The sequence below is a fragment of the Hippocampus zosterae genome, chromosome 11 (assembly GCF_025434085.1).
Source record: "Hippocampus zosterae strain Florida chromosome 11, ASM2543408v3, whole genome shotgun sequence".
NCBI lineage: Eukaryota > Metazoa > Chordata > Actinopteri > Syngnathiformes > Syngnathidae > Hippocampus > Hippocampus zosterae.
The window spans coordinates 2,538,463-2,550,568 of record NC_067461.1 but is presented as its reverse complement, the minus strand read 5'-3'; the positions used below and the strand labels follow the sequence as shown (position 1 = coordinate 2,550,568).

General features: G+C 45.2%; 2 protein-coding genes across 4 annotated transcripts in view; both read right to left on the bottom strand.

Moving 5' to 3' along the window:
* The window catches only part of dachc (dachshund c), a 37,379-nt gene extending 28,576 nt beyond the window's left edge, over window positions 1-8,803 (bottom strand). The window contains exon 1 of one of the 3 annotated variants that reach the window (XM_052079748.1): window positions 7,558-8,803. In XM_052079748.1, coding sequence (XP_051935708.1) covers window positions 7,558-8,144 — 587 coding nt within the window. In that variant the 5' untranslated portion in view covers window positions 8,145-8,803. The remainder of the gene's footprint in view (window positions 1-7,557) is intronic. The other 2 variants (XM_052079746.1, XM_052079747.1) reach the window with 2 other exon arrangements.
* Window positions 1-12,106, bottom strand: part of ubac2 (UBA domain containing 2) — a 63,472-nt gene that overhangs the window by 34,960 nt on the left and 16,406 nt on the right. The window lies entirely within an intron of this gene.

Here is a 12,106-nt window from a genome sequence, read left to right as displayed (position 1 = left end):
GGGAAAATGCCACGCCAGAAGAAAAAGTCAGAGAGACGACGACCAACGGCTTGTTCTGCAAATTTAAATCACAGGAGCGTACGAATTTGTTTCTAGAGAATGTTTCATGACCGGACGCCGCTAATTGTGGGAATACGCTAGGCGGGAGAAAGAAAAGACACAACTCGCCCAAAAACGAGATTCGGTTTGGAATACATTAGCCGCCCGTTTACAACTCCCACGATCCCCATCCCCTGCAATCTGCGTTTATCACCCCGCGTTTGTATTCGCCGTCACGGGTCGGCTTTGATAAATCATAACCATCGCCATCAGCACGTCAAAATGGCCGCCGCCGCCGCGTGAAGGAGAACCGAGTAAGATTGATCGCCGCGTTCCGCCTCTTAAAACAAAAGACGGATCGGGAACTGCGATGAAAAAAATAAAAATAAAAAAAAGCGAGATGTGCTATTGTTATTAGGGAGGCCTGAGAGATGATGTCATGAGAGGAGCAGGAAGGACAACTCTCACACACACACACACACACACACACACACACACACACACACACACACACACACACACACACACACACACACACACACACACACACACGTTTGATCATGGTAAGAATCCGATTTCCGAGACTGATAGCGCCTTGCATTCCTCCCCTACATTCCAGGGTCAAGACGATGTCAAGACTGTGTGTGTGTGTGTGGGGGGGGGGGGGGTGTCACTCCATTACAGCCTGTCGGAGATGATGTGGAGGTCCCCCATGTCAGCCTACTCTTCTCAAGACAACATCAAAAGAGTGCGAGGGTTAAAGTTGAGCTAAACGTGGCACCCAAAAGCACGCACACACACACACACACAGTGCCCCCCCCCTTTTTAAGACCCCTCACTCTAATGCAGTTCACTTTGACAGTGACTTATGATATAGCAATGGGGCTCGGCTTTGAAGTGTCCACCATCACACACGCACAAGAGTCTAATGGGGTCTTTTGGACCAGCCAAAATGCCCCCCCCCCCCCCCCCCACAAAGACAAATGTCCCCACAATAAAAGCTTGGCGAGTTGTTGAGGGCTGAGCAGCACAACGCCGGGAACGATCAGCTTGCGTACACTGATAGACACGCACGCTCCCACGCCACACACACACACAGAGTGTTTTGGGGGGGGGGGGGGGTTTGTTTTTTTGCGCTCTGCAGGCGGCCTCATCTCATTTATCATTTATCATCATAACAGATTCTTCGCTCTCATGTTTATTCTCCACCTGCTTCACATTTGGCTCTTTTATAAATGACCCGCTTCAAAGACGCGCACGCGCGCACACACACACACACACACACACACGAAACATGGTTACAAAGTGCTGATTTTGTTTCGGTCTCTTAAAGGGCCGGTTCGCCTCACAGCGGAAAAACTTTCTTGCACCGTGGAGGCTAAGTGGCACACTTTTCGGGCAAAGTTGTACAATTTCTGTCGGTGTGAATGTAATTTTGAGCACTTTCTTAGCTTTTGATATCGGTTATCATGTAAAAAAAAAAAAATTATAGTCTCGAAGTGCCACAATCATGACCAACTTGACCAAAAATTTTGTGGTTTTAGTCCTAAAAAGTATTTTTGCTCTCATTGTAGGGCACATGCAACTCGATTAACACTATTCTCAAATGTGAGGAAATACAAAATCCATACATGAGTCAATTCCAAATGGTATTACACATAAAGGCTCAATCAATGTTGTATTTAAATAAATTTGTGTACAACACTCAACTCCAAATGTACTGTACTTAAAAGTTAAATACAACTGAACAAAAAAAAAACCAATATATTTCAAGTTTAAAAAAAACTGTAATTAATTTTGTCAAAACATTTGAACAGGCTGTATGCATAGCGACCCGGTTCATCGTAATGTTTGATTTAATTTTATGCTGTAAATGGAAATTTCATTTGGATTTAATTGAGAGGGCACTGCAGAGGTCAACCAAACTTTCTGAAAGTGAGTTACTCCTTGGACACGAATTAAGATCATGCGAATGAATCCTAATTTCCCAAAGATCATCTCTACAACATTGCCAGAAAATCGCAATGTCCTATCACTCACTGTTGAGCTATATTTTACGCAGGCTACTCAAGTGGTCCTTGGGGGCTCTGGCACGTCAGTGACCCCTGCGGCGGCGCTAGCGCACTTTGAGACTCGCTGTACTCCATATTTTGGGTAACGTGTATCCCCAGGGCGGCCCAGTAGTCCAGCGGTTAGCACGTCGGCTTCACAGTGCAGAGGTACCGGGTTCGATTCCAGCTCCGGCCTCCCTGTGTGGAGTTTGCATGTTCTCCCCGGGCCTGCGTGGGTTTTCTCCGGGTGCTCCGGTTTCCTCCCACATTCCAAAAACATGCGTGGCAGGCTGATTGAACACTCTAAATCAGTGGTCACCAACATGGTGCCCGCGGGCACCAGGTAGCCCGTGAAGACCACTTGAGTAGCCCGCCAGTGCCTGGACATTGTGATTTGCTAGTAGAAATTATGATTTAAAAATGCAAACATTGGCAGTACTGTGAGACATTTCGAAACACGATCAAAGTCTGACAATTTAAATCATCAAGTATTAAAAATAACACATCCTCATATTATTGAAGGTATTTTGGACAAATATGTTATTTCAGACGTGTATCAATTTGGTAGCCCTTCACACAATCGGTACACATGAAGTTGCTCTCACCCTCAAAAATGTTGGTGACACCTGCTCTAAATTGTCCCTAGGTGTGAGTATGGGTGCGAATGGTTGTTCGTCTGTGTGTGTTGTTCGTCTAGTGAGGATCAAGCGGTTAGGAAGATGAATGAATGAATGAATGTATCCCCAGGCCCTGCGTTAGCAAATCAAGTCAAGTTGGACGTGCTGTACATGGAGAAATTTAATAACTACAATAAACAGTAAAATCACCGCAGAAGTGAGGAACCACTTTCCACGGGCACATTTGATGATTAAAAAAAGGACACAAGAGGTGAATGCGCGCCACTGCTATGCTTTTAAAACCTGAACCGGTTCCCCTGAAAAAAGACACGAGTGAGTGTTCCAGTCCCTCCCCACTTGATCACCAACCATCTGTCCACAACACCTGATTCCAATTTGGGCTCATATGTCTGAATTACTTTGATGAATTGGTTCAAGCGTGACACCTTGAATTAAAAAAAAAAAAAAAAAAAAAAACGCCGCGTAATTTGTCAGAAGTGGCACCGCCGCTTAAGTTTCACATCATTGTTTGTCAAAAAGTCAAAAGCATGTCTTGCCTATGACACATGCTCCCACCTACCCACCCCCCTCTTTTTTTTTTTAACAGTAACAAGAGCTCCGGTTTGTCACATTAGACTTCTTTTATGTGTCAGCGTACAGAGACGACGCACACACACACACACACACACACACACACTTACACAGCTTGACCTGATGTGTGCTTGGAAAAGAGAATGAAACTGTTCCTTTGTGAGAGCCACAAAGAAAAGGACGAGGGATCGGGTTGCCTCCTCCACCGCCGTGTTCCCTCGGTGGAACTAATGTCATTTAGCAAGCGAGGCCAAGCAAACACGCAGCCGTGACCATGTGTGTGTGTGTGTGTGTGTGTGTGTGTGTGTTGTTCCACCTTTCCATGAATTATAACTCGGCTTTGGCAGTGAGAAAAGTTGTGCATTCTTCTTCACGGTTGAGTCAGTGTACGCGCTTGCGCGTGCTCGTGTGCGCGATCACAGCAGGGGGTGAGAGCAAGGGACAAAGCTAGATAAACAGGACACTTCCGTGACCGCTCCTTCAAACGCTTTCATTTAGGCCTCGAAAATCGATGTTTACTCGTTCCGTCATTAAGCGTCATTATGGAAACCAGAGCAGGCTGTTGTTTGTCCCGGCAACTTAGGCGACCATTCCCGCTCTGACACGTAATAAGTGACGGGCCCGTCTTAATCAGTAACCTGCTGTGAGAGAGAGGTTGGGTATTTTTTTGTTGTTGTTGTTTTGCTTTGTTTCCTCGCCAGTTCGGACCACCGCAGCAGGAAGTTTGACACAAGAGCACAAATACGGCCCGGCAAAGTCGTTTGAAGACTTCTAACGAGTGATCTGCTCCGATCTCATTAACTTAGGGAGTTGTGTGGATAATTGAGACACGGCGGAGGCTGCGCACTTTTCTGCCGTGTGTCTAACAGCGTTCCTATTAACACCTGACATGGAAGAAATCCCCCAGAGACAGCCTGAGACAGATCTGGATTTTTTTTTTTTTTTTGTAGCTGCAGGGTCTCACGTGTGGGTGGCGGAACTGGAAAGGGGAGTTTTGTGTAATTGCTTTGGCTTTTAATACGTATTCCTTTTTTTTTTTTTTTTTTTTTTCAATCTACTAGGTCAAATTTTATAATGAAACGGGCCATAGTATTAAGCACACCTGCACGATCTAATGAGATCGGTGTCAAAAGGTCATAAGAGAGTGATACCGGGGTTTTGGTTGATTCGCAGACTAAGAGAAGGGCAATAGCTCCGGTGAAACCATGCGACGCAGTCCCACTCCACCGAAAAGTACAATGTCAACAGTAAACACAGTGTTCAGTTCACTGGTAAGAGGGGGGGGGGGGGGGTCGCTGAGTGATACGATATTATCGCGCGAAAGCAACTGCGCGATCATCGACAACAGATTACAGGACCAAAAATAAAAAATAAAAAGTAAACTTGATACACTGATCACATGTACAGGCCTACTTTAGTAACTTGTAGTACTTTTGATATATAAAAGGTCATTTCATTTAACACAATGACAAAACTGCGGATGATAATTCGCCCAAGTATAACGCAAAATGTAGAGGTGGATGATTTTTTTTTTTTTGGTAAAATGTATTTTAAGTGGGCGGCCCGGTAGTCCAGTGGTTAGCACGTCGGCTTCACAGTGCAGAGGTACCGGGTTCGATTCCAGCTCCGGCCTCCCTGTGTGGAGTTTGCATGTTCTCCCCGGGCCTGCGTGGGTTTTCTCCGGGTGCTCCGGTTTCCTCCCACATTCCAAAAATATGCATGGCAGGCTGATTGAACACTCTAAATTGTCCCTAGGTGTGACAATTTGGTTGTTCGTCTATGTGTGCCCTGCGATTGGCTGGCAACCGATTCAGGGTGTCCCCCGCCTACTGCCCGGAGACGGGTGGGATGGGCTCCAGCACCCCCCGCGACCCTAGTGAGGATCAAGCGGTACGGAAGATGAATGTATTTTAAGTATAGGTGGCTGGTATCGGCAGCCTCTGCAAAGAGCTGATACCTTAAGATAAGGCTGGTATCGTCCCAATACCGATACCTGGCATTAATACTCACCCATCAATTTTATGATTCGAGTTGGGAGGCAAAGTTTCCGTTACGTGCATTGGCTCTGATTATATTGTGCGAGTGGCCACGTACAGTATGATGGCTTGATTTACAATTGGGCTGATCAAGGTTTTTCAATCCCCATCCTTGTTGACACGTCCTCATCTACATTTAGCGGCAGGTGTAAATTGGATCATTCACGCGCCAGGGAGCGGGGATTAACTATCAGACAATAGCAATTCCCCAAAGCGGGAGGGGCTTGGGTGGGGGTGGGGGGGGGCTATTACACAAACTTCCCGTGCAGTTATGAGCATGTGGTCACCGCCGCCGAATCAAATCCTGGTCAATTTAGCCCCATTCATCACAACATCTCTGCGGTACACTGCACTGATGACCCACGCAAGTTGGTCACCACTGGAGTTGTGAGGGGAATTTTTTTTTTTTTAATAAAATTAAAAAATGTAGCTCATTTGCATAATCGCATCATAAATACCGAGAATTCATTTAATCATCTCCTCTGTTCTGAGGCTCTGGGCTAAAGAGTGTTGATATGATAAGACAGTGAGTTATTAAGGGAGGAGAGAGAGTGAGAGTGAAGGGATCACAGAGAGAGCTTGTCCTGATTTGAGCTGCCGCTTGGGGCTAAATGAAAATTAATTAATTTCTGTGAAGAATCAATTTCTAAGAATGACAGTGTCAGATTCACCAAGTGCACGTCCGCTCGTGTATGTGTGTGTGTCTGTGTGTGTGTGTGTGTGTGATCCAGAGCGAGAGATCACAGCCTACGATAACACCACAAAGTTTGCGTGTTGTTTTTTTTCCCCCGATGAGGATTACTCGAGTCCATTATCTCCGCCGTCAGCGCTCTTATCATGCGTTAAAATTATGATTAGCAACAGAGCAAGAAATTAAATGTGGCAAGTCAAAAAAAGAGAACGTTAACCGTCTCCACTCGGTCGGAGATGACATATCCTGGGCTATTACGGGATTAATTTGCCACCATCAGTAGCACTTAATTTGGAATGCACTGTACTTGAGTGCAGTTTTGAGGAGGAGGTGTGGGGGCAATGATGCCTTCATGGCACCTGGGATTTAATGTTAATGTTCACAGCCTGACTTGACTGACACAAGAGGAGGTTACGCTTACCTTAAATCAATAATTTCCACACTCTGCGCCTTGAGAAAACATCAGATGTGCCCCGCGAAATTATCTAATTTTTGTTTCTTGTTTTCATTTCATTTTCTAAAATATATTTTTTCATATATCTATGCTAGTGATGTGTAGTGACAGGTAGACGGTTTAAATCCTCCTACAAAAAATGGCAGAAGGGACAACTAACTTGTATAGCCACCTGTTGCCAGTAATACAACAAAATGATGGTTTTATGTTCGTCAAAACAGGGCCCAATTTCACACCAAGTAAGTAAATTGTCAGCAGACTGAGACCAGATCATCATTTTTTCAGCATACGGCTCAGAAAAAAAATTAAAGAGGTCACTGGAAAATGATCCGTTTCTCTGATATTGATCTGGAAAGATACCCTTGAGTCAAGTGAATATTTTTGGTTTAATAATAAAGTGATGCATAAAGTACAAGTAACTCCTAAATTTAAAATTCAGTCACAGTGAACCAAGAACGGCGAAAATATGTGAATAGCAGACACTGCCCCAAAAGTGCTTTAAATCGCCAATATGAATGAATTTGACCATAAATATACACAATCTCAAATCACTTGCAAAGATGCTTGTAGCATTTCAAACGCTCCCAAACAAACTGTAGACAGTATTTTGTCACAAAAATAATGTTAAAAAGTTGGGATTTGTTAAATGAGGAGTTAATTTTCTGGAAAACACACACCAAACGACTGTGTGAATACAGCGCAAAATCGCAACTGAACCATGAATATGTGCGGCTGTATTATCATTTATAGAATTTAAATGCAGAAAAGGAAAGCTAATCAAAACATAAAAGCGTTTTAAGTGCTATTTTTAATCTTATCCCCTCCGCCCAGTGTTTTACTTACGGCACTTTGTTTTTCAAAAATCGCGAATGGGCGGGGGAACACTGTACTGTATCGTCGTGGAGTTTGGTGAAAAACGGTGATACGTTCAAACACCTGGGATTTTCTGACTCCATCGTAGAATGCTGTCGTCCATTACAGACAAACCGATGATTGCTCACCCAAAATCCCCACTCACACCACCAGGGTCACACATCGAGTCATCCCCGCCCCAGAACCCCCTCGCGACCGGCCTCACCTCGCGTTGGTACAGTCGCTGTAGAGCGTCTCGAAGTCCTGCCTGGAGATGAGCTTGCATCGGTTCACGCCGGGCTGGATAGCCCCCAGTCCCCGGAGCACGCGGACCTGCTCCACGTTACACACCACCGGCGTGATGTCGAGCCGCTTCAGCTTGGTGTAGACGGTGTGAAGCCCGCCGACCAGGTGCTTGAGAAACACGTCGAAGGCCTGTGGGAGGCAAATGAGCTCCGTGTTTTTGACGGTGAACGACGCCAGCTTGGCTCCCTTCACCTCCACAAGCCGGCACTCGTTGTTCTGCGGGGTGCTCTCCACCGGGGACGGCGTGGCGTACACGGGCTTGTTCCCGCCCCCGGACATCGGGACCAAACCGACGCCGCCGCTCTTCAACTGGGTGCCGTTCGGGAGTAAGAGGTCCGCCCGGAATTGGTGGAGCAGTGTCGGACGCGCCGCCGGGGGAGCCGGCGAGGAAGTGGCGGAGGTGGCCGCAGGTGGAGGTGAATGAGTGGCCGGGGATGCGGAACTCGCCGCCGGGTGATGGCCGAGCGGAGCCACGGGGAGAAGAGTCGGAGCGGCGGGAGTTGCCATGTTGGTCGCGCGAGTCAGCGAACCGGTGGTGGTGAAACAACACCCCAAAAAAACGGAGCAAAAAGTAAACTTTTGAGTCGAACAAAGTAACTTTGTCGCTTTGCGGGAGGGAAAGGAGCGACGACCAGAGGATGGAAGAACCGCAGAGAGCAGATTTGAGGGAGAAAAGAGATCACATAGTTGATTGCGAATGGAGGCTTGTCTCACACAAGGAGATGCTCCTGTCACATTATCATAAAGAGGAGGAGTCTGGACATATTCTCACACGAACACACTGAGAGAGAGAGAGACAAAGAGAGAGACAGAGAGAGAGAGAGCGAGAGAGAGAGAGAGAGAGAGAGAGAGAGAGAGAGAGAGAGAGAGAGAGATTAGCCTACATAAACTTCAGATAAGCCTATTTACGAACGCCCAATACATATCATTCCGATTAATACTGGTGATGAGTCGAAATGTGGCACCCAAAGCCTTTCTTAAAAAACACATTCATATCATGGAGGTATCACTGTAATCTTCCCCGAACATTTTGGAGCCCGTGTTATGCTTGAAATAAAATGGATGCAAGTTATTTTTAAAAACAAACATGCTCTAAATCCTAAACTTACTTGAAAACAAACTTCCGAATTTCCTGAAAGGCTACCGGTTGGATAAACACGTCTGAATTCAAACACATTCACACAATAGTACTGTGATTTATCCATTGTGTTCATATTGTATTTAATTGAAAGATGTTTGTTGTTGTTGTTTTTTTTCTCTTTCTCCTTTCTTCTTTCTACATACATTCTTGCTGCTGGAGGCTGTAAATTTCCCCAGTGTGGGACGAATAAAGGATATCTTATCTTATCTTATCTTATTTGCTCAAACTACCTTTAGTTTTTAATAATTAACGACAGTCATCCATCTGAAGACACTGGTCCGATTAATTAAGACTAATTTCTTACAATGATTATTAAAAAAGGAAACTGTTCAATATCACGTATTTATATATTTTGACATTTTGTTTGTTTATTGCCACAATTTAAATCTCACCCAGAAATGAAAAGTGCCTCCTTATTATTTTCTATTGTAAAAGGTCAATTTACCAATTTGGCAATACTTTGCACAAATGACAGCCATTTTTATTTAGTAATAGATTGATTTGGGGTTTTTTTTCCTCCAGGAGAACGAAAATACACACAGAAAATTACAAACAGTGAATCCCAAGGCACATACAGGTGCCTTCTTCAAGCAAATGAGGTTAGTCGTCACTCCTACTACACGGGAATGAATTTCAATCACACCCCACTACCCCTCCATTTGATCTTGAAACCAATAAAAAAGGTAGCTCAGAAAAGGCGGCATGAAAAGACGTCCAAAGCTCATAATCAGGCAGCAATAACCTTGTCTTGACAAACTGACCCTTTTACCTGTTCCGGTGCACGCACGCACACACTGCTGTCATTTACATATGGAGCTTACAGTCCTTTCAAAGTGGCTTTCACGGAACATTGTGCTGATAATGATCTCGGCGGCGAGGGAGTGCCGCAGATCTCCAGAGACCATCTCGCCGTACGACAACTTGTGTGTGTGTGTGTGTGGGGGGGGGGGGGGGGGCTAAAACTCCGACTGCACTCCCAACTCAAAGGACTACAACGCTCTCTTTTTTTTTTCTTCCTCCCACTCCGACAAGACGCCCGCCCGCCCCACCCCACCTAACCCTCTCCAATAAGCCCTCTTGTGTTTTTTAATTGGCAGAAATTAATCTTTAGGATGTAGATGGTAGATTTACATTCATTAAAAGTCAAGAGAGGAAGCCAGGCTTGATGCTAATCAAATCTGCTTAATTATGCTTAACATGAGTATCTCCAGAGGGAAGAGGGGCGCGAGGGGTGGGGGGGGGGGGGGGAGATAGCAAACTCCAACTTTTTACTTTTTGCCTTTGATAACTCCTGCTGAGTATGGCCTTTTCTTTGCCAAATAGAAATGTCACGACTCTGGTGCTCTCCATCTGTAGGAGTGAGGCGCGCGCAGCCGTCGGCGCTAATTATTCAAGTCCCACATTAAACGTGCCGTTTAACCTCCCGCCACATTCGAAAATCATCCCATTTACAGGTCAATCGTCACTCGCGCCCGTCAACTGATTGCGTACTCACCTTTGGCGCTCTGAGCGCACGTTTTCCATCGGTGCAGTCAGGACACCCTGGTGGGGGGAAACGGCTGTGTCTCACAACAGGAAGGTCACGGGTTTCATTTGCACAGCCGCTATTGTCGTTAAGGGCTCCTGAAATCAAACAATGCACTGATTAGCGCAAACATATCTGCTGGCTTCGGGACCTGCAAAACTTCTTTTTTCTTCATCCAGAACTTGGGCCGTGTCTTGCAGCGGGTTTTCAAATGTTTCACAGCAAGGGACACCCAAACAAAACAAAAAAAAAATGGACACTGACATAACCAACTTTGAAATACAGTAGCGGAGGAGGCCTAAGTGTTCATCCAAAAAAAAATGTACATTTCGTGTGATGTTTGCATTTTAACAGATTGTCATTGTTGGGTAATCCAAGGCAGGAGCAAAACAAGTAAAAATAGAACACAACAAATTATTAGTATCACTTCACCACCATGCACACACCATTGTTAGCACAGCAGTAACATCACGTACATCCAAAGACAGAATATGACATAAAATGAAGGAAACACATTTAAGAGACATAACATGGCAACTGGTATGTGTGCAAAATTGCATCTGCTTCACCACTCACAATAAGATGTCAGAGTATCGTGACGACGGAGTGACTCTCAAAAGGACACCAAAGGCACTTTTTGCTCGTTTGCTTTTTGACGCCTCTCCTATCACGCGCAGCAATTTCATCCTTTCCAGGCTGCACTTTGAACACTTATGTATCCAAACTTCTGCTCCTCTCCACACGTCTCTTTTGGCCAATGTGCAGTAAGACGAGGCGTGGGGGGGTATGTGTAGGTGGCTAGATCAGCCGATGAAGTGTAAATACCACTCAATCTGTTCTCATTAGAGGGGCAAAACCATACGAATGGCTTTGCCTCTATTAAAAAAAGCCCCAGGGTGTTGGATAAGTGTGTGTGTGTGTCATTCCATGAAAGTAAAGGAGGGGGAGACAGAATGATGCTTTGGCATTTGTGTCTGCAGAGGGGATGTGAAATGCCACCACCATCAACGCCGCCTAATTCTCTGATACACACTTTTAATCTGAACAGACAATCCGTCTCGGCAGCCACCGTTATGATTCAAATCAACTTGGAGTGAAGGCTGTGTGTGTGTGTGTGTGTGTGTGTTCGCGCTCTTTTGAATGAGAGAGGATGTCATTGTGTTTTGATATGTGATTAGATGTCTTATTGGGGGTGTGTGTGCGTGTGTTTGTGTGTGTGTGAGAGAGACCAAGATATAACACACATCCATTGCATGCTGCCCTATGATAATGTGGATTGATTATGGATATGATAATGAGAGGCCGGCCCAGCGTCGCGACCTTCACAAGGTCTAATTGAAACAAGCGTTGGTCCTCCGAAGCACTTATCAAGTCACACGGCACATCATTAATCATGAAGAATACAAGCTGTCGTTGTCCCACACACGCACACACACACACATTCTCTCTGTTTCACTAGCACACATATTCTTTGCCTTGTCCACTGTCTCGGTCTCTCTGACATACATGCACACGCACACACACACACACACACAATCATAATGCGAGCTGTCACTACAATGTGCCTGCTCTTGTCTTCTTTAAAGTGGAGTGGACAGCTCATCCACCCCCCTGTCTTTATTTTCTGCCAGAAAACTTGATGGGAAAAAAAAAAACAGTCGATGGTGGGATTCAAGTGGGATTTAAAAAAAAAAACAACATACATACAATTTGAGCCACTTGTATTTAGACAATGGCTGAGTTTTTTTTCATGATGTTTTTTTTTTTTGCTTCTGCCTTTATATGCGAACACAATGGAATAAA